The sequence below is a fragment of the Anolis carolinensis genome, unplaced genomic scaffold, assembly GCF_035594765.1.
Source record: "Anolis carolinensis isolate JA03-04 unplaced genomic scaffold, rAnoCar3.1.pri scaffold_14, whole genome shotgun sequence".
Taxonomy (NCBI): domain Eukaryota; kingdom Metazoa; phylum Chordata; class Lepidosauria; order Squamata; family Dactyloidae; genus Anolis; species Anolis carolinensis.
In genome coordinates this window covers 2,437,484-2,461,105 of record NW_026943825.1, presented here as the reverse complement: position 1 = coordinate 2,461,105, position 23,622 = coordinate 2,437,484, and the positions used below count along the sequence as shown (strand labels likewise).

At 40.3% G+C, this 23,622-nt stretch overlaps 1 protein-coding gene across 1 annotated transcript in view; it reads right to left on the bottom strand.

Moving 5' to 3' along the window:
- Nucleotides 1–23,622, bottom strand: part of kirrel1 (kirre like nephrin family adhesion molecule 1) — a 139,300-nt gene that overhangs the window by 5,350 nt on the left and 110,328 nt on the right. Inside the window, exons 5-14 of the mRNA XM_062965375.1 lie at nucleotides 23,328–23,478; nucleotides 22,101–22,206; nucleotides 21,287–21,435; nucleotides 18,844–18,971; nucleotides 16,251–16,377; nucleotides 6,533–6,633; nucleotides 6,147–6,345; nucleotides 5,214–5,321; nucleotides 3,625–3,764; nucleotides 2,105–2,182 (exon numbers count right to left, since the gene is read on the bottom strand). Of these exons, the coding sequence (XP_062821445.1) occupies nucleotides 2,105–2,182; nucleotides 3,625–3,764; nucleotides 5,214–5,321; nucleotides 6,147–6,345; nucleotides 6,533–6,633; nucleotides 16,251–16,377; nucleotides 18,844–18,971; nucleotides 21,287–21,435; nucleotides 22,101–22,206; nucleotides 23,328–23,478 (1,287 nt within the window). The remainder of the gene's footprint in view (nucleotides 1–2,104; nucleotides 2,183–3,624; nucleotides 3,765–5,213; nucleotides 5,322–6,146; nucleotides 6,346–6,532; nucleotides 6,634–16,250; nucleotides 16,378–18,843; nucleotides 18,972–21,286; nucleotides 21,436–22,100; nucleotides 22,207–23,327; nucleotides 23,479–23,622) is intronic.

Here is a 23,622-nt window from a genome sequence, read left to right as displayed (position 1 = left end):
CATGGCATCGGAAGGCACTCCAAGGGCCATCCAGTCCAACCCGAGAGCACGGGATGAACCAATAATTGATGCTCAGACTTTTAAGTAACGGTCTTGTATATTGTTCTGTTTATTGCTGGAATGTTTAATCTGCTGTTACCGTATATACTCGAAGATAAGCCCTTTTTATGAGTTGAAAAAGCCTCCCCCGGCTTATAATCGGGTCAAGATCAAGCCGACAGCAGAGCCTGGAGACCGTTGCTTGCAATATATGATCTATTTATCTCTCATCTTACCCTCCCTTATCAGTGTTTTCTTTTGCAAAGCCTCTCTCGCTCTTAATGTTTTGAAAAGGGAAAGAGGCCCTTGCAAGTCAAGAAGAAGAAAAATATACAGTAGAGTCTCACTAATCCAAGCCTCGCTTATCCAAGCCTCTGGATAACCCAAGCCATTTTTGTAGTCAATGTTTTCAATATATTGTGATATTTTGGTGCTAAGTTCGTAAATACAGTAATTACAACATAACATTACTGCGTATTGAACTACTTTTTCTGTCAAATTTGTTGTATAACATGAGGTTTTGGGGCTTAATTTGTAAAATCATAACCTGATTTGATGTTTAATAGGCTTTTTCTTAACCCCTCCTTATTATCCAAGATATTCGCTTATCCAAGCTTCTGCCGGCCCGTTTAGCTTGGATGAGACTCTACTGCATATCCATTAATCTTATAAAAGCATTTTCCCCTGAAATATTTTTAATCTCTCCTACAGATATATAGCCATTAACCCCCTGCATGCATTTGCAATCCCTATGTACTTATTATCTATCTATATACATTAATTTTATATATGAATTTTCCCCTCATATATTTGTAGGTCTTTGCAAATCCTATATACATATAGATCCATGTAGCTGTATATCTGTATCCATATATATATATTATTTAACCCATTGCCTCAATTAATGCAATTTTATTGGTATCTATTTTTATTTTGAAATTGACGAGTAGCTGCTTCATTTCCCACCCTCGGCTTATACTCGGGTCAATAAGTTATCCCAGTTTTTTTGTGGTAAAATTAGGTTCCTCGGCTTATATTCGGGTCGGTTTATACTCGAGTATATACGATAAATTTTATACATGAAATGCTGTTTGTTGTTGTTCGGGCTTGTCCCTGTGTAAGCCGCCCCGTGGCAAAAGATCTCAGCCGGCATTTGGAAACAATAGATATTGACAAAATTATGATCTGCCAACTGCAAAAGGCCACCCGACTGGGATCTAAGCACATCATCCAAAAATACATTACACAGTCCTAGACACTTGGGAAGTGTTCGACTTGTGATTTTGTGATACGAAATCCAGCATATCTATCTTGTTTGCTGTGTCATATATAATAATAATAATAATAATAATAATAATAATAATAATAATAATAATAATAATACAAAATACATCACACAGTCCTAGACATTGGGAAGTATTCGACTTGTGATTTTGTGAAACGAAATCCAGCATATCTATCTTGTTTGCTGTGTCATATATATAATAATATATATAATATATAATATAATAATAATAATAATAATAATAATAATAATAATAATAATAATACAAAATACATCACACAGTCCTAGACATTGGGAAGTGTTCGACTTGTGATTTTGTGATATGAAATCCAGCATATCTATCTTGTTTGCTGTGTCATATATATAATAATATATATAATAATAATAATAATAATACAAAATACATCACACAGTCCTAGACATTGCGAAGTGTTCGACTTGTGATTTTGTGAAACGAAATCCAGCATATCTATCTTGTTTGCTGTGTCATATATATAATAATATAATATATAATAATAATAATAATAAATGGCAAGATAGCTTTGTTATTCTTTTTGGCCTTATAAAGATGATATAGATTACTTTCTATGTAATCCCTTCTTTCAACAACCTATTCTTTCTAATCCTGGTCAGATAAAAGATCATATCCAGGTCCTTCTTCCACAAGGACTTAAAATCCAGTATCCTGTGTCTATATAAGAGTTTGGGGTCTCTGTGTTTTTGCCAAACAAGGATGATTTCAAGCGTTGGGCAGCCCCCCAAAAGGCCACCCTGACCCACCTTCAGCTCATACTCTTCCCGGGTGTCGATGGTGTCACAGCGAAGGTCTTGCTTCAAATCCACGTCATCTTTGAATGACTTGAGGGAAGGGGTGGGTGGGGGAGAAATGGCAAAATAAACAAATGAATAAATAAAATCTGGACCTCTTCCAATACAATCTCTTTTCGGTGCTTTGAATCGCAATTTCGTTTTTGACAATGTTTCGAAAGTCTATCCGAGAGAATCCCAAACTTCTTTGTCCTGCCGCCCCCTTTCCAGAAAAAATATGACTCAGTGCCCCCTGGAAAGGGGGGTGTGGCTTAGAGGGGTGGGCGTGGCTCCTGCTGAAGAAGGCGAAGCTCAGCCTCTCCCCTAGTCCAAGATACAGGGCTGTGAAGGGAGGTGGGCGGGGCCACAAATGGGCAGGCAGGACTGGGATGGGCGGAGTTACGAGCTCTGAGTCAGGGCTGAGCTTCTATCCCTGTCCTGGACACAGGGGGCGGGGCTAGAGGAGGGGGCGGGGCCTCTATACCCTGCCCCCATGTTCTAACAAGCGCTTCGGGGAGGTACACAGAGGCTCCTGAGAAGAGGCCCCGCCCCTAGCCCCGCCGTTTAATCCTAAAAGGCCTCTCAGGAGAAATATAGAGGCTCAGCCCTGTCTCAGGCTCTTGGAAGGAGGCCCCGCCCCCTTCCCTAGCTCCGCCCTCTGTGTCCCAACAAGCACCGCAGGATAGGAATAGATTCTCAGCCTTGTCTCGGGCTCCTGAGAAGAGGCCCCACCCCTAGCCCTGCCCTTTAGTCCTAAAAGGCCTCTCAGGAGAAATATAGAGGCTCAGCCCTATCTCAGGTTCTTGGAAGGAGGCCCCGCCCCCTTCCCTAGCTCCGCCCTCTGTGTCCCAACAAGCACCGCAGGATAGGAATAGATTCTCAGCCTTGTCTCGGGCTCCTGAGAAGAGGCCCCACCCCTAGCCCTGCCCTTTAGTCCTAAAAGGCCTCTCAGGAGAAATATAGAGGCTCAGCCCTGTCTCAGGCTCTTGGAAGGAGGCCCCGCCCCCTTCCCTAGCTCCGCCCTCTGTGTCCCAACAAGCACCGCAGGATAGGAATAGATTCTCAGCCTTGTCTCGGGCTCCTGAGAAGAGGCCCCACCCCTAGCCCTGCCCTTTAGTCCTAAAAGGCCTCTCAGGAGAAATATAGAGGCTCAGCCCTATCTCAGGTTCTTGGAAGGAGGCCCCGCCCCCTTCCCTAGCTCCGCCCTCTGTGTCCCAACAAGCACCGCAGGATAGGAATAGATTCTCAGCCTTGTCTCGGGCTCCTGAGAAGAGGCCCCACCCCTAGCCCTGCCCTTTAGTCCTAAAAGGCCTCTCTGGAGAAATATAGAGGCTCAGCCCTATCTCAGGTTCTTGGAAGGAGGCCCCGCCCCCTTCCCTAGCTCCGCCCTCTGTGTCCCAACATGCAACGCAGGATAGGAATAGATGCTCAGCCCTGTCTCTTGAGGCCATCCAAACGGTAAAAGGGAATCATCCTGAGCATCATCTTCTTACCGAGTAGATGGCCTTCATGACCCGGGTGGCCGTAGAGACACTGGCCGTGTCTTCTTCCCGGTCCGAATGCAAAGTCAGAGGCTCCCGGTTGACGGTCTCCACCTTGATGTCCAGCTTCCGCAAAGTCACATCTTTCCTGCCTGGAAGAAGGAAAGTCTTACTGTTTTTGAATCAGGGAAATAAAATGTTAAAGCACGGGTGGAAGGCACCTTGAGGCCTTAGAAAGCTGTTGGGACTGCAAATCACAACATTACGTGTTTGCAGCTTGCCGCAAAGCAAGGGTGGGAGGCATCTTGTGAACTCCAAATGTATTGATTTATTGATAGCACAGTAGAGTCTCACTTATCCAAGATAAACAGGCCAGCAGAACACTGGATAAGTGAAAATCTTGGATAATAAGGAGGGGTTAAGGAAAAGCCTATTAAACATCAAATTAGGTTATGATTTTACAAATTAAGCACCAAAACATCATTTGCAACAAATTTGACAGAAAAAGTAGTTCAATACACAGTCGTGTTATGTAATAATTACGGTATTTAAGAATTTAGCACCAAAACATTGCAACTTTTACTATAAAAACATTGAATACTAAAAGACAGACTGCCTTGGATAATACAGAACCTTGGATAAGTGAAGCTTGGATAAGTGAGACTCTACTGCAGTGGTTCCCAAACTTATTTGTCCTGCTCCACCTAGAAAGGGGGCGTGGCTTAGAGGGGTGGGCGTGGCTCCTGCTCAAGAGGGCGGGGCTGAGCCTCTCCCCTATTCCAAGATGCAGGGCTGCGAGGGGAAGGTGGGCGGCGCCACAAATGGGCGGCCAGGACTGGGGTGGGCGGAGTTATGAGCTCTGAGTCAGGGCTGAGCATCTATCCCTGTCCTGGACACAGGGGGCGGGGCTAGAGGAGGGGGCGGGGCCTCTATAACCCGCCTCATGTTCTAACAAGCGCCTCAGGGGAGGTATACAGAGGATCCTGAGAAGAGGCCCTGCGCCTAGCCCTGCCCTTTAATTCTAAAAGGCCTCTCAGGAGAAATACAGAGGCTCAGCCCTGTCTCAGGCTCTTGGAAGGAGGGCCCGCCCCCTTCCCTAGCTCCGCCCATTAGTCCTAAAAGGCATCTCAGGAGAAATACAGAGGCTCAGCCCTGTCTCAGGCTCTTGGAAGGAGGGCCCGCCCCCTTCCCTAGCTCCGCCCATTAGTCCTAAAAGGCCTCTCAGGAGAAATACAGAGGCTCAGCCCTGTCTCAGGCTCTTGGAAGGAGGGCCCGCCCCCTTCCCTAGCTCCGCCCATTAGTCCTAAAAGGCCTCTCAGGAGAAATACAGAGGCTCAGCCCTGTCTCAGGCTCTTGGAAGGAGGCCCCGCCCCCTTTCCTAGCTCCGCCCTCTGTGTCCCAACAAGCGCCTCAGGAGAGGTATAGATGCTCAGCCCTGTCTCGGGCTCTTGGGAAGAAGCCACGCCCACTCCTCTAGCTCCGCCCCCTGTGTCCTAACAGACGCCTCAGGGGCTCAGCCCTGTCTCCGGCACTTTGGGAATCACTGATCTACACTGTCGAATGAATGCAGTTTAGTCCCAACACAAAGGTGCAATACTTACTCCCTTTCCGTCGCCGGTAGAGAAAGCAAGCCAAGGCGGCGAAGCAGAAGATGACCAGGATGCCGGCCCCGATGGTGGCTCCGGCGATGATGCCCACCGGTGTAACCTCTGCGAAATTAAAATACAAAAGAGTCACTCGAACCAACTTTGGACAACTGTTTGCTCTTGCAAGGAGTGGCTCACTTATCCAAGCTAAACGGGCCAGCAGAACCTTGGATAAGCAAATATCTTGGATAATATGGAGGGATTAAAGCCTATTAAACATCAAATTAGGTTATGATTTTACAAATTACTGTATATACTCGAGTATAAGCTGAGTTTTTCAGCCCTTTTTAGGACTGAAAAATCCCTGCTCGGCTTATACTCGAGTGAGGGTCCTGGTCGGCTTATATTCGAGTATATATGGTATGTTTATTATTTTTCTCTATTATTATTGGTAAATTATTACATTTATTGTTTTACTCTATTATTGTTACTATTACAGTAGAGTCTCACTTATCCAACACTCGCTTATCCAACATTCTGGATTATCCAACGCATTTTTGTAGTCAATGTTTTCAATACATTGTGATATTTTGGTGCTAAATTCGTAAATACAGTAATTACTGCATAGCATTACTGTGTATTGGACTACTTTTTCTGTCAAATCTGTTGTATAACATGATGTTTTGGTGCTTAATTTGTAAAATCATAACCTAATTTGATGTTTAATAGGCTTCTCCTTAATCCCTCCTTATTATCCAACATATTGGCTTATCCAACATTCTGCCGGCCTGTTTATGTTGGATAAGTGAGATTCTACTGTATTTCAAACCACATTGAAATATCCTACAGGTACCAGATTGTGTCTGATCTTGGAAGCTAAGCAAGGCCAGCCCTGGATAGGGCTTGGATGGGAGTCCACGAACGGATACGACCAATGGCTTCGCCCACCTTCCTCCTCCAGCTGAATGATGGCCGTCCGGGACCCGAAGCTGTTCCAAGCCGTGCAGTTGTATCGCGTCTGGAAGTCGACCTCCATGACGTTGTTGATGGACAAGGTGGAGAGCACCCCGTTGTCGTTGTTGCTCCGCTCCACCGTGTAGCGCTCCAGGGTCCCCGTCTCCAAGGTCTTCTCCTGCCAACCCCAAGCCTGGAAGATGGAGAAAGAAACCCCACGAGACCCCATCAAATGGAAAACCCAGACATAAATTTCTAAAATTTCTCTTTAGGAATTTCTAAATCTTCCAGCACACCTCCATGGCCAACTTCTTGCATGAGAGGACCAAGACCTGCCTAGAGAGATGTTCTCCCTGGAAATCCGGGTCTCTCTGACTTACAATTCGGTCGGGGAGAGGCGTGCTCCGGATGAAACATTCCACTTTTCCTCGGTCACCCCGTACGGCGTATTGGACTGATTCGCTGGAAATGATGGGGGGACCTATAAAAAAGGAAGAAAGAAAGACACAGAAGGGATGAGCGGAGGGACAAAGGGGGAGAAAATCAAACTTATAGTAGGCATCCAAAGTACTATTTATTATTTATACAATATAAATAGTCTCCCGGGGTAGAAGAGTGGTATATAAATTAGATAAATAAATAAATAAATAAATAAATAATATCTATGTTATGGCTTAGGTAGCTTGTTCCATTATTTACTGCAAAAACCCTACAGCAGACTTCTTCAGTCTGGTATCCTTCAAACATATTGTACAATTTCTGTGAGTTGGAGCAAATGCAATGTATCTGGAGCACAAGAGTCACCGTGGTATAGTGATTTGAGTATTGGACAAGGCTTCAGGATATCAGGGTTCAAATCCTGCTCAGCCGTAGAAATCCACTGATCCACTGAAAGAGTGTGATCAAGCCACACTCTTTCAGGGCCCTTCCAGACAGGCCCTATATCCCAGGATCTGATCCCAGGTTTTCTCCTTTAAACTGGATTATATGAGTCTGCACTGTCAGATAATCTGGGATAAACAGAAAATCTGGGATCAGATTCTGGGATATAGGACCTGTCTAGGAGAGCCCTCAGCCTCAGAGGAAGGCAAGGTCAAACCCCTCTGAACAAATTTTGCTAAGGAAATCTCATCATAGGTTTGCCTTGAGATCCTCATGTGAAGACACACAAGAAATATCTGGAGAGCACCAGGTTAGGGAAGGCTGTTTTGGAGTGTAGATTGGTAGAAGGACCAAGAAAAAAAGCAGAAGGGAAATAAAATAGAAAGGCACATGATGTGGTGATAAGTAACAACAATGCATGCCTGTATATACAAGTTGCAACATTCAGAAAACATAAGTAGGTGACAGAGGTTTTATAGAAGGAACAGATCTTTCAAAAAGTTGGATCAACATACGTGCATAGGGAAGTAGTCTCTGAAAATGGATGTAGCTGACTGCAAATATAGGAAATGCTGGAGTGGTGGAACAATGGTCCTAAGCAAAGGAACAACGGTCATGGTCCCAAGCAAAGCCATATTTTTAAAAAGGTAAGAATGAGAAGAAATAGGGGCACCCATTTTTAGATTGGGAATATGAGCTGAAAAAGCCTCTCCCAGCTTATAATCGGGTCAAGGTCAAGCCCACAGCGGAGCCTGGAGACCGTTGCTTGCAAAATATGATATATTTATCTCTCATCTTATCCTCCCTTATCCGTGTTTTCTTTTGCAAAGCCTCCCTCGCTCTTAACCAAGGGAATGTTTTGAAAAGGGAAAGAAGCCCTTGCAAGTCAGGAAGAAGAATATATATATGTGCTGTAATGTATATGATTATTTTTGCACTGTTATATTGTGTTATGATATGTTGTTTTGTTTTGTTATATTGTATGGTGTCTGGGCATGGCCCCATGTAAGCCGCCCCGAGTCCCCGTTGGGGAGATGGTGGCGGGGTATAAATAAAGTTTTTTATTATTATTATTATTATTATTATTATTATTATTATTATTATTATATGTATATACCCATTAATCTGAGCCTGGATCCTATTTCTTGCGAGATATGATCTATTTATTTCTCATCTTACCCTCCCTTATCAGTGTTTACTTTTCCAAAGCCTCCCTCGCTCTTAACCAAGGGAATGTTTTGAAAAGGGAAAGACGCCCTTGCAAGTCAGGAAGAAAAATATATATCCATTAATTTTATAAAAGCATTTTCCCTGAAATATTTGTTAATCTCTCCTACAGATATATAGGCATTAACCCCTTGCATGCATTTGCAATCCCTATGTACTTATATATCTGTACCTATCTATCTATATACATTAATTTTATATATGAATTTTCCCCTCATATGTTTACAGGTCTTTGCAAATCCTATATACATATAGGTCCATGTACCTGTATATCTGTATCTGTGTATATACATTATTTAACCTATGGATGCTTCAATTAATGTAATTTTATTGGTATCTATTTTTATTTTGAAATTGACCAGTAGCTGCTTCATTTCCCACCCTCGGCTTATACTCGGGTCAGTAAGTTATCCCAGTTTTTTGTGGTAAAATTAGGCGCCTCGGCTTATAGTCGGGTCGGCTTATACTTGAGTATATACGGTACACGGAAATCGGAAGGTTTGCCAACTTCCTGGGATCTGAGCACTGAATACAGTCCATGGGGTGGAGGGCACAGGACTCCCATGACAGTGAAAAGCCGCAAATAAAGAAATTGGTATCAAGTGCTACAATGCAAGCCTCATTTACGGTAGAGTCTCACTTATCCAACGTTCTGGATTATCCAATGCATTTTTGTAGTCAATGTTTTCAATATATCATGATATTTTGGTGCTAAATTCGTAAATACAGTAATTACTGTTACCAGGTGAGAGTATAGCGGAATCAGTAGTAGCGTCCAGTTAACACCATGTGCAAAAGACTCAGACCAGGCAGAGGAATTGAAATGAACAAAGGAAACTTTACTCTTGCTTGTTGAGTTGAAATACAAAACAGTTCTGCAATCATACAATGTCCATGTACTTGCATAAGATCAATAACTAATCAATCAGAATCAATATATACAGCATAGCATATTAAATCAGCTACTTGACCGTAGCTATTCAGAGAGCCAGTCTTCTTCCTGTGCTCTCTCTTGAAGCTCAAATTCCAACTGACATTCCCAGCCACCTGCCATCAAACAGATACATTGTTTTAGGCATGGCCTTGCCTCTGCAAAAAGAGCTCCTCTGCAGAGTTCCCTTGCAAACTAACTTTTGCAAGGATTTCTTTACACACACACATACACATTAGCATTGTGGCGCAATAATTACTACATAGCATTAATGTGTAATGAACTACTTTTTCTGTCAAATGTGTTGTATGACATGATGTTTTGGTGCTTCATTTGTAAAATCATAACCTAATTTGATGTTTAATAGGCTTCTCCTTAATCTCTCCTTATTGTCCAACATATTCGCTTATCCAACGTTCTGCTGGCCCGTTTATGTTGGATAAGTGAGACTCTACTGCAGGGGTCCCCAAACTAAGGCCCGGGGCCCGGATGTGGCCCTCCAAGGTCATTAACCTGGCCCCCACCTTCAGTTTTATAATAATACTAGCTGTGCCCGGCCACGCGTTGCTGTGGCAAAGTGGTGGTGGTATTGGTTAAAAATTGTTGTGTAATTTTTATTTGACATTATTTGCAATTTTTTATTAATTTTATTGTAAGTTATATTTTTCTTTATTATATTTTATTATTTTCTTGTATTATTTTTAGTTATTTTCTGTTATTATAGTATTTTATTGTATTAATTTTTAGTGTTTTTTATTATTTTTATTGGGTTGCTAGGAGACCAAGTTGGAGGAGCTTAGCCTTCTAACTGGCAGCAATTGGGTAAAAGCCATTATTCCTCTCTCTCTAATTAGGACTTGATTTTTCTATTCTTTTTGTTGTATCAACCTAGAGGCGTGGATGATGGGTCGTGTTGTCAAATTTCGAGGTTGGGGGGCCTGTAGTTTTGTTGTTTTGTGGGTCGCCGTGATGCCATCACTTTTATATATATAGATATTTTATATCATTTTAAATAATATAATATATTGTATATACATATAATATTGATAATAATATTATAATGTTATACAATATAATACTAATAATACAGTAGAGTCTCACTTATCCAACACTCGCTTATCCAACATTCTGGATTATCCAACGCATTTCTGTAGTCAATGTTTTCAATACATCATGATATTTTGGTGCTAAATTCGTAAATACAGTAATTACTACATAGCATTACTACATATTGAACTACTTTTTCTGTCAAATTTGTTGTATAACATGGTGTTTTGGTGCTTAATTTGTAAAATCATAACCTAATTTGATGTTTAATAGGCTTTTCCTCAATCCTTCCTTATTATCCAACATATTCACTTATCCAACATTCTGCCGGCCCGTTTATGTTGGATAAGTGAGACTCTACTGTACCATATAATAATATTAATTATATGATATATATTACATATAATATTACAGTATAGTGGTATAGTTCAATATAGTAATATATAATGCTAATGTGATATGCTAATAATATAATATATTGTATGTACATACAGCTGCTCTGAGTCCCCTTCGGGGTGAGAAGGGCGGGATATAAATGTAATAAATAAATGCAGTAAATGAATAAATAAATAATTTTAGACTTAAAAGATAAAGGTAAAGGTTTCACCTGATGTTAAGTGAGGATGCTTGCCATAGATCAGGGGTCCCCAAACTAAGGCCCGGGGCCCAGATGTGGCCCTCCAAGATCATTTACCTGGCCCCTGCCCTCAGTTTTATAATAATATTTTATATCATTTTTAATAATATAATAATTGTATATACATATAATATTGATAATAATATTATAATGTTATACAATATAATACTAATAATAATACCATATAATAATATTAATTATATGTTCTATATTACATATAATATTACAGTATAGTGATATAGTTCAATATAGTAATATATAATGCTAATGTGATATGCTAACAATATAATATATTGTATGTACATACAGCTGCTCTGAGTCCCCTTCGGGGTGAGAAGGGTGGGATATAAATGTAATAAATAAATGTAGCAAATGAATAAATGAATAATTTTAGACTTAGGCTCGGCCAAAGTCTGAAATGACTTGAAGACACACAACAACAACAATCCTAATTCACTTGACTATCTCATTGGCCAGAAGCAGGTCTACACTTCCCATTGAAATCCTGATAGGTTTATGTTGGTTACAATTGTTTTCATTTTTAAATATTGTATTGTTCTTTCATTGTTGTTGTTGTTTTGCACTACAAATAAGACATGTGCAGTGTGCACAGGAATTTGTTCGTTTTTTTTCCCTCCAAATGACAATTCGGCCCCTCCACAGTCTGAAGCAGGGGTCCCCAAACTTTTTAAACTGATGGCCAGTTCACGATCCTTCGGACAGTTGGAGGGCCGGACTATAGTTGGCCACCAAGCAATAATAATTAATAATAATAATAATAATAATAATAATAAAAAATAGGGTTGGAAGAGACCCTTTGGGCCATTGAGTCCAATCCCCTTCTGCCTTTGTGCACCGAAAACACAAGCAAAGCACCCCTGACAAATGGCCTCCCAGCCTCAATGTTAATAATAATAATAATAATAATAATAATAATAATAATAATAATAATAATAATTGTGCAGTTTTCTGGCATTGTATATTTCTGTGACTGTTCATTTTGGGTCCTAGACACTTGGGAAGTGTTCGACTTGTGATTTTGTGATATGAAATCCAGCATATCTATCTTGTTTGCTGTGTCATAATAAAGTAATAATAATAATAATAATAATAATAGTAATAATACATCACACAGTCCTAGACACTTGGGAAGTGTTCGACTTGTGATTTTGTGATATGAAATCCAGCATATCTATCTTGTTTGCTGTGTCATAATAAAGTAATAATAATAATAATAATAATAATAATAGTAATAATACATCACACAGTCCTAGACACTTGGGAAGTGTTCGACTTGTGATTTTGTGATATGAAATCCAGCATATCTATCTTGTTTGCTGTGTCATAATAAAGTAATAATAATAATAATAATAATAATAGTAATAATACATCACACAGTCCTAGACACTTGGGAAGTGTTCGACTTGTGATTTTGTGATATGAAATCCAGCATATCTATCTTGTTTGCTGTGTCATAATTAAGTAATAATAATAATAATAATAATAATAATAATAATAATAGTAATAATACATCACACAGTCCTAGACACTTGGGAAGTGTTCGACTTGTGATTTTGTGATATGAAATCCAGCATATCTATCTTGTTTGCTGTGTCATAATAAAATAGTAATAATAATAATAATAATAGTTGGAAGAGAAGAAGAGAACCCTTGGGTCATTTAGCCCAACCCCCTTCTGTCTTTGTGCCGTGGGGGCCGGATAAATGGCTTTGATGGGCCGCATGTGGCCCCCGGGCCTTAGTTTGGGGACCCCTGGTCTGAAGGATTGTGGACCGGCCCTCGGCTTTAAAAGTTTGGGGACCCCTGCTCTACTGTATTTTGCAAACCAAGAGCAATGGAGAACAGTGAACCTTATGGGAAGGAATGACTTCCAGCCCAAGTTGTGCACCGGCCATTCCCACCTGCCGCGGCTGAAAGAAACCAATCCCGCCATTTGAGACATTAAGAAGACAAAACCCGGCGTTGTTAATGAGGATTAGAACGACGCTGCCTGTTAGGAAGAGCTTAAGGAGATTCAAAATCCTCCGATCGGCTCCCGCTGCTCAAAGACCCCGCGGGGGAGCGGGATTCCGATTCATCATCCCTTTCGTTCTTTTCTTCAGATGTTTAGCAGGGTTTCTCGCGACAAACAGGAGCCGCGGGGAATCTGCCAGGGGTAAATTTGATGTCGGGAGGAAAACTCCAAAGCCCAAGGAGACATGAGATGACACAAGGATGCTCTCCAAGGCCTTGGTTGTGTGTTTCCTGGCCAGTTTGGAGGGCAATATTCGGCTCTGAGTCGGATTAGGATTGGCACAGTTTGGTCCGGGACAGTTTGGTCCGGGCTGTGGCGCAGCTGGCTAGTAACCAGCTGCTATAAATCACTACTGACCGAGAGGTCATGAGTTCGAAGCCCGGGTCGGGTTAAGCCTCCGACCATTAGTAGCCCCGGCTTGCTGTTGACCTATGCAGCCCCGAAAGACAGTTGCCCCTGTCAATTAGGGAAATTTAGGGACGCTTTATGCGGGAGGATAATTTAACTAATTTATAACACCATAAAAAACTGCCAGCAAAACACGAGGAAAGGAATGAGGAAGTACAGCCACTTCTGGACGGTGAAGCAACAGCTCCCCCTGTGGCCGGAATCGTGAAGCTGGAAAAATGTTTTAAAAAAAATGCCTCTGAGTCTGTCTATTTTTTTTTAAATTTTATTTATTTATACTTAAAACTTATACATTCTTAAACAAATTTGCAATAGAGTTATGTATATCAAGCTCATATAGTATTTTCACTCTCTATATTACATACTCATATTATTTACCTTTTATTACCCCTCACCTAGTGGTATCCCTTCACCCCAGACCAGCCAATTACAATATTTATTTCCAAAATTCAATTGTTTCTTTTACAGTTTTTTTCCCCTTACCATCTACATATACAAACTCTATAAATTTTCCCCATATCTTCCCCAAATCATCCTTTTTTAATATCCCTCTTTTAATTTTAATCTTACATGTCAATTTATCATTTATCGCAATATCCCAAATCTCCTTATACCATTTTTCCAATTGGCACTCCTCTCTTCCTTTCCATTTTTTGGCTATTAACAATCTTGCTGCTGTTAGCAAATTGGCGATTAGTTCCTTAAACTCTTTTGATACTTGAATATTATCCATAAATGACAACAGTGCTATTTCAGGCGTTCCTATTATTTCTGTTTTGGTGATTCCCTTTATTTCTTTAAAAACGTTCTCCCAAAATTTTTGAATATATTTACAGGACCACCACATATGTATATATGTACCATTTTCCTGGCAGCCTCTGAGTCTGTCTAATGCAGGGGTCCCCAAACTTTTTAAGCCGAGGGCCGGTCCACAATCCTTCAGACTGTTGAGGGGCCAGATTATCATTTGAAAAAAACAAACAAACAAATTCCAATGCACACTGCATATGTCTTATTTGTAGTGCAAAAACAACAACAACAACAACAATGAAAGAACAATACAATATTTAAAAATAAAAACAATTTTAACCAACATACATTGATCAGGATTTCAATGGGAAGTGTGGTCCTGCTTCTGGCCAATGAAATAGTCAAGTTAATTAGGATTGTTGTTGTTGTTGTTGTTGTGTGCCTTCAAGTCATTTCAGACTTTGGGCGAGCCTAAGTCTAAAATTTATTTATTTATTATTTATTTATTTACTGCATTTATTTACTACACTTGTATCACACCCTTCTGACCCCAAAGGGGACTCAGAGTGGCTTACAAATTATAGGTACATACAATATATTATATTATTAGCATAGCACAATATTAGCATGATATATTACTATATTGAACTATGCACCTATACTGTAATATTATTAGTAATATTATATGTAATATAGAACATATAATTAATATTATTATATGGTATTATTATTAGTGTTACATTGTATTACATTATAATATTATTATCAATATTATATGTATATACAATATATTATATTATTAGCATAGCACAATATTAGCATGATATATTACTATATTGAACTATGCACCTATACTGTAATATTATCAGTAATATTATATGTAATATAGAACATATAATTAATATTATTATATGGTATTATTATTAGTGTTACATTGTATTACATTATAATATTATTATCAATATTATATGTACATACAATATATTATACTATTAGCATAGCACAATATTAGCATTATATATTACTATATTGAACTATGCCACTATACTGTAATATTATTAGTAATATTATATGTAATATAGAACATATAATTAATATTATTATATGGTATTATTATTAGTGTTACATTGTATTACATTATAATATTATTATCAATATTATATGTACATACAATATATTATACTATTAGCATAGCACAATATTAGCATTATATATTACTATATTGAACTATGCCACTATACTGTAATATTATTAGTAATATTATATGTAATATAGAACATATAATTAATATTATTATATGGTATTATTATTAGTGTTACATTGTATTACATTATAATATTATTATCAATATTATATGTATATACAATATATTATATTATAAAACTGAGGGCGGGGGCCAGGTCAATGACCTCGGAGGGCCGCATCCGGCCCCCGGGCCTTAGTTTGGGGACCCCTGGTCTAATGTATGTTGTTTGTCTGTTGGCATTGAATGTTTGCCATATATGTGTTCACTAGCTGTGCCCGGCCACGCGTTGCTGTGGCAGAGTGGTGGTAGTATTGGTTAAAAATTGTTGTGTAATTTTTATTTGACGTTATTTGTATTTTTTAATTAATTTTATTGTAAGTTTTCTTTTTATTTATTATATTTTATTATTTTCTTGTATTATTTTTAGTTATTTTCTGTTATTATAGTATTTTATTGTATTAATCTTTTATTGTAAGTTATCTTTTTATTTATTATATTTTATTATTTTCTTGTATTATTTTTTAGATATTTTCTGTTATTATAGTATTTTATTGTATTAATCTTTTAGTGTTTTTAATTATTTTTTAGTGTTTTTTATTATTTTTTATTGGGTTGCTAGGAGACCAAGTTGGAGGAGCTTAGCCTTCTAACTGGCAGCAGTTGGATAAAAGCAATTATTCCTCTCTCTCTAATTAGGACTTTATTTTTCTTTTCTTTTTGTCGTATCAACCTAGAGGCATGGATGATGGGTTGTGTTGTCAGATTTTGAGGTTGGGGGGCCTGTAGTTTTGTTGTTTTGTGGGTCGCCGTGATGCCATCACTCTTTTATATATATAGATTGTAATCCACCCTGAGTCCCCTTCGGGGTGAGAAAGAAGGGCGGGATATAAATACTGTCAATAAATAAATAAATGAATAAATTCGCCACGACTCACCGTTGACGGTGAGGGCCACCTCGCGCTCTCCCACCCCGATTCGGGGGACGATGGCCTTGCAGACGTATTGCCCGGCATCCGCCTGCGTCACGGACTTGAGATACAGCTGGTGGCTGTTGCTGAGGACCTGGAGAGAAGAAAGAGTTGGAAAAGATGGATGTGGGTCTGGGGTAGGGGTGATGCCTGCATCCCTTTCCTCAACCAGAGCGGCATCCCGAACCTAACCTCGTAAAAGAATACTATCTCGCAGGGGAGCTATCCAAGGTGCTTAACCTTATTTTGGGGAAGACAAAAGGTTCCCATTGGGTAGCTTGTCTGGAGACAGACTTTAAAGTTCGGACTAAAACCCCGACTGGGAATGAGAGCCTCATCTGCTCTTGGTGTGTTGGACAGGGACCTGGGAGCTCTACATTTTATAATAATAATAATAATAATAATGATGATGCAGATCCAAGGAGGGTGGCCTTTTGCAGCTGACAGATGGTAATTTTATCAGCATCAATTGTTTTTAAGTGCTGGCCAAGGTCTTTGGGCAGTGCACCCAGTGTGCCCATCACCACTTGGACCACCTTGACTGGCTTATGCCAGAGTCTTTGCAGTGCAATCTTTAAAGATTATTTATATATATAAAGTATAAAGTATATACTTATTATCCTCATATTTATTTATTTTATTTATTATTATTTTATTTGCGACATTTATATACCGCCCTTCTCACCCCGAAGGGGACTCAGGGCGGTTTACAAGTATATATACATACAATAGCTGTGCCCGGCCACGCGTTGCTGTGGCAAAGTGGTGGTGGTATTGGTTAAAAACTGTTGTGTAATTTTTATTTGACGTTATTTGCATTTTTTAAATTAATTTTATTGTAAGTTATATTTTTATTTATTATATTTTATTATTTTCTTGTATTATTTTTAGTTATTTTCTGTTATTATAGTATTTTATTGTATTATTTTTTCAGTGTTTTTATTATTTTTTATTGGGTTGCTAGGAGACCAAGTTGGAGGAGCTTAGCCTTCTAACTGGCAGCAATTGGATAAAAGCAATTATTCCTCTCTCTCTAATTAGGACTTTATTTTTCTTTTCTTTTTGTTGTATCAACCTAGAGGCGTTGATGATGGGTTGTGTTGTCAAATTTCGAAGTTGGGGGGCCTGTAGTTTTGTTGTTTTGTGGGTCGCCGTGATGCCATCACTCTTTTATATATATAGATTATACAACTATATAGCATATTGTGTCAGCTTTTCCACATTGTTTTATTGTTGTTGTTATGTTCCATTTTGGCTACCTCACAGGGTTGTTGTGAAGATGCTCTAGGCAGCAGGAGAGCTACTGTATATACTCAAATATAAGCCGACCCAGATATAAGCCAAGGCACCTAATTTTACCACAATAAAGCTGGGAAAACATTGACTCAAGTATAAGCCGAGAAGTAAATTTCAGAAACGAAAATAGATACCAATAAAATTACATTAATTGAGGCATTGGTAGGTTAAATGTTTTTGAATATTTACATAAAACTCTAATTTAAGGTAAGACTCTCCAACTCTGATTAAATCACTCTTCTCATCTTCTTCAATGTAAATGCTCTTATGTATCCTAATAATAATAATAAGAGTAAAATAAGAAATGCAATAACAATAATATCAGAGTAAAATGATAAAATGATAAATGAGTAAAATGATAAATGACAAATTAAGCACCAAAACATCATGTTATACAACAAATTTGACAGAAAAAGTAGTTCAATACACAGTAATGTTATGTTGTAATTACTGTATTTACGAATTTAGTACCAAAATATCATGATGTATTGAAAACATTGACTACAAAAATGGCTTGGATAATCCAGAAGCTTGGATAAGCAAGGCTTGGATAAGTGAGACTCTACTGTAATACATTTATTATTTCGCTCTGATATTATTATTGTTATTACATTTATTAATACATAGAATCATAGAATCTATGATTCTATGATTCTATGTATTAATAAATGTAATAACAATAATAATAACTTATCCAAGCCTTGCTTATCCAAGCTTCTGGATTATCCAAGCCATTTTTGTAGTCAATGTTTTCAATACATCATGATATTTTGGTACTAAATTCGTAAATACAGTAATTACAACATAACATTACTGTGTATTGAACTACTTTTTCTGTCAAATTTGTTGTATAACATGATGTTTTGGTGCTTCATTTGTAAAATTATAACCTAATTTGATGTTTAATAGGCTTTTCCTTAATCCCTCCTTATTATCCAAGATATTCGCTTATCCAAGCTTCTGCCGGCCCGTTTAGCTTGGATAAGTGAGACTCCACTGTATTAATAATAAAATAGAGTAGAATAAATGTAATAGAAACGATAATAATACAGTAAAATAATAAATGTAATAATACCAATAAAAATAGAGAAAAATAATAAATGTACCATATATACTCGAGTATAAGCCGAGGGGGGCTTTTTCAGTCCGAAAAAAAGGCTGAAAATTTTGGCTTATACTTGAGTATATACAGTATATATTCTTTGAGAATGAGCCAACGGCCTCAACGAAGAAGGCAACATGCAAGCCAAGAGGGCAGACTGACCATGTTGGATTCCTTTTTGGTCCAGGTGAGGGTCAGGGGCGGGTTGCCCACCCACACGCAGGTCAGCGTCACGTCCGAGCCGATGTCGGTGGTCATGGGCTTTGGATCCACCACGATGCGAGGTGCGACTGGGCGAGAAAGAGAGCGGAGAGAGAGAATGGGTCGTCTGGGTGAGACAAGTTCCCCCGTGACCGAGGAAAAACTTCGGTTCCGGATCTTCGGATGCATTGCTCACGTAGGAATTCCTTGAATAAAGAGAATGCCTTCTATCGACCCCCAGAATTGCCCCAAATGACCCAAAACCACAATGCAAGGAGTGCCATTATCTCTTAACTCGTTCCTGGTGGGGTAAAGAGAATGTAAACAAACAGAGATTTTAGGGCTCGACTGGCCAAAGTAAAGGATGAGCTCCAATTACTGTCATTAACTGTAATTACCATATATACTCGAAGATATGAGCTGACAAAGCCTCCCCCGGCTTATAATCGGGTCAAGGTCAAGCCGGCAGCGGAGCCTGGAGACCACTGCTTGCAATATACGATATATTTATCTCTCATCTTACTCTCCCTTCTCAGTGTTTACTTTTCCAAAGCCTCCCTCGCTCTTAACCAAGGGAATGTTTTGAAAAGGGAAAGAGGCCCTTGCAAGTCAGGAAGAAGTGTGTGTGTGTGTGTATATATCAGGTGTCCTCAAACTTTTAAAGCAGAGGGCTGGTTCACAATCCTTCAGGCTGTGGAGGGGCCGAATTATCATTTGGAGGGGAAAAAACAAACAAATTTCTATGCACACTGCACATGTCTTATTTGTAGTGCAAAACAACAACAACAATGAAAACAATTGTAACGAACATAAACCTATCAGGATTTCAATGGGAAGTGTGGGCCTGCTTCTGGCCAATGAGATAGTCAAGTTAATTAGGATTGTTGTTGTTGTTGTTGTGTGCCTTCAAGTCATTTCAGACTTTGCGCGAGCCTAAGTCTAAAATTATTTATTTATTTATTTACTTACTACATTTATATCCCGCCCTTCTCACCCCGAAGGGGACTCAGAGCAGCTGTATGTACATACAATATATTATATTATTAGCATAGCACAATATTAGCATTATATATTACTATATTGAATTATACCACTATACTGTAATATTATATGTAATATATATCATATAATTAATATTATTATATGGTATTATTAGTATTATATTTTATAATATTATAATATTATTGTCAATATTATATGTATATACAATATATTATATTATTTAAAATGATATTAAATATTATATTATAAAACTGAGGGCGGGGGCCAGGTAAATGACCTTGGAGGGCCGCATCCGGCCCCCGGGCCTTAGTTTGGGGACCCCTGGTGTGTGTGTGTGTGTGTGTGTGTGTGTATGTATGTATATATATACACACACACACACACACACACACACACACACACACACACACACACACACACATATATATATATACACACACCCCCATTAATCTGAGCCTGGATCCTATTGCTTGCAAGATATGATCTATTTCTCTCTCATCTTACCCTCCCTTATCAGTGTTTACTTTTCCAAAGCCTCCCACGCTCTTAACCAAGGGAATGTTTTGAAAAGGAAAAGAAACCCTTGCAAGTCAGGAAGAAGAATATATATATATACACACACACCCATTAATCTTATAAAAGCATTTTCCCCTGAAATATTTGTTAATCTCTGCTACAGCTACATAGGCAAGCGTTTGCAATCCCTATGTACCTTTATATTTGTATCTATCTATCTATCTATCTATCTATCTATCTATCTATCTATCTATCTATCTATCTATGCAATGCTTTTGACACGAAATAAAATAAAAAATCTATCTATCTATCTATCTATCTATCTATCTACCTACCTACATTGATTTTATATATGAATTCCTCCCTCATATATTTGCAAGTCTTTGCAAATCCTATATACATATAGATAGCTAGAGATTTCCATGTACCTGTATATCTGTATCTATGTGTATACATTATTTATATATGAATTTTCACCTCAAAAGTTTGCAAGTCTTTGCAAATCCTATACAGATATAATTATCTATATAGAGAAAGATGTCTAGATAGATAGATATGAACATAGGGCTTGCAAATATTGCAGGGATTTCATTGGGATCTATTTTTATTTTGAAATTGACCCGTAGCTGCTGCATTTTCCACCCTCGGCTTACATTTAATAAGTTTCCCCCGTTTTTTCTGGTAAAAATAGGTGCCTCGGCTTATATTCAGCTTATACCCAAGTATATACAGTAGTTACGTGACTAACATAGTGAGCCACCATGAAAAGGGCTCTCCAGCTGTCTCCAGTCTCTCATTTCGGCCCTTTTCGAGCATCCAGGTGAGCATTGCAGCCAACCCCATACCCTCCCATTGACCAGCCCATTTTGCCCAGTAGCTCACTCACAATGGACGTCCACCAGTGTGCTGACGTTGGTGCTGCCCACGTCGTTGTGGACCTCACAGGAGACTGGCTCCGTGAAGAAGGTGTAGTCCACCTGGGTCTCGTAACGGCTCTCTCTGGCGTCCTCAATGATCAGCCCTCCCTTGGCCCACCTGGCGAGAAGATAGAGAGAGAAGAGGAGGAGATAATGATACTGATCAATAGACGTGGCACTCGTAGCCTTCGAACTATGTTTTGTTGATATGCATTGGTTGGAAGTGGACTGTTTGTGACTCTCTGTTTATCCTGGACTTCAAGGATGGAAGGTGGACCATCCCTGGACCTCCAATGCTTTACATCCAGTGGAGAATGGGACACATCTCCAAATGTTTCTGTTCTGCAGAAGTCAGCAATTGCTGGAATTAGAGGAATGATGCTTATTATTTTTATTCAAGAGCTCCTCGCTAGGTGTTCTCTCAGGTCTACTCACTTGATTTGATGGTGAACTTAAAATTAAAACTGACCCTAGAATCGCACTGGAGGATCTACATGTATTTCCTCTAATATTCTCTATGTCATCAGGCGTGACTATAGTCAACATCTGGAGGATGTTGGCCATAAGAGTTGCACTAGATGACCTAGAGATTCCTAGAAAGAGCATCTTAATGAAATCCATGAATGATCAAATCTGACAAAAAGTCAAACCATCAGTGTCTACTGCAGAAGGAACTCCTGGAAGTTTCGCTCCGATATTAGGAAGACCACAAATGGTTTATTCTTGCAACCGCGGAAATCCATGTTGAGCCTTAGTTGCAGGAAACATCCCCAACAGACTTACCTGTAGCCCTTGATCTCTGGGTTGGCGGTGGCTAAGCAGGTGAAGGTGACACGCTCTCCTTCCTGCACCGTCTGGGGCTGGATGGACAGCGTCACAGTTGGAGGGTCTGCCGCACGGAAGGAAAACGTTATTCGCCATAGAACAGGGACGAACGAGGATCTGTGAGCGTGAAAACTCCCACTTCCAAGTGCTAAGCCACTGAGGTTATTTCCTTCCTCACCTTGCCCGATCCTTTAACAGTGATTCCCAAAGTGGGTGCTACCGCCCCCTGGTGGGCGCTGCAGTGATCCAGGGGGGCGGTGATGGCACCTATTAGGACACGGGGGCGGGGCCAGGGGAGGGGCGGGGCCTCTTCCCAAGCGCCGGAGACAGGGCTGAGCACCTGAGGCACCTGTTAGGACACAGGGGGCGGAGCTAGAGGAGTGGGCGTGGCTTCCTCCCAAGAGCTTGAGACAGGGCTGAGCATCTATACCTCTCCTGAGGCGCTTATTGGGACACAGAGGGCGGAGCTAGGGAAAGGGGCGGGGCCTCCTTCCAAGAGCCCGAGACAGGGCTGAGCCTCTATACGTCTCCTGAGAGGCCTTTTAGGACTAAAGGGTGGGGCTTGGGTGGGGGCGGGGCCTCTTCCCAAGAGCATGAGACAGGGCTGAGCCTCTATACCTCCCCTGAGGCGCTTGTGGGGACACAGAGGGCGGAGCTAGGGAAGGGGGCGGGGCCTCCTTCCAAGAGCCCGAGACAGGGCTGAGCCTCTATACCTCTCCTGAGAGGCCTTTTAGGACTAAAGGGCGGGGCTAGGGGTGGGGGCGGGGCCTCTTCCCAAGAGCGCGAGACAGGGCTGAGCCTCTATATACCTCCCCTGAGGTGCTTGTTAGAACACGGGGGCGGGGTATAGATGTTCAGGCCCGTCAGGCACTTGGGAAGAGGCCCCGCCCCCTCCTCTAGCCCCGCCCCCTGTGTCCTGGCAGGCGCCGCAGGACAGGGATAGAAGCTCAGCCCTGCCTCAGAGCTCATAACTCCGCCCACCCCAGTCCTGGCCGCCCGTTTATGGCCCCGCCCACCTCCCCTCCCAGCCCTGCATCTTGGACTAGGGGAGAGGCTCAGCCCCGCCCTCTTGAGCAGGAGCCACGCCCCCCTAAGCCACGCCCCCCCTTTCCAGGGGGCACTGAGTCATATTTTTTCTGGAAACTGGGCGGTAGGCCAAGAAGCGGGATGTTCTCCCACACTCACGGTGAACATTGAGCTTGATGGAGGTCTCCTTGCCGGCAGGGACGGCCTCATTGGTGCACCGGCAAACGTACACCCTTCCGATGTCCAGATCGGTGGGGTTGATGGGCAGCTGGCTTGTGGTTGTCTCCCTCTTGCCATCAGGCAACACTTCCTGTGGAAAAACAAAATAAAACAAAACAGTCATTTCTGGAAGGAAACTCCAGGAAAAATTACTGTATATACTCAAGTATAAGCCTAGTTTTTCAGCCCTTTTTTAGGACTGAAAAAGCTCCCCTCGTCTTATACTCAGGTGAGG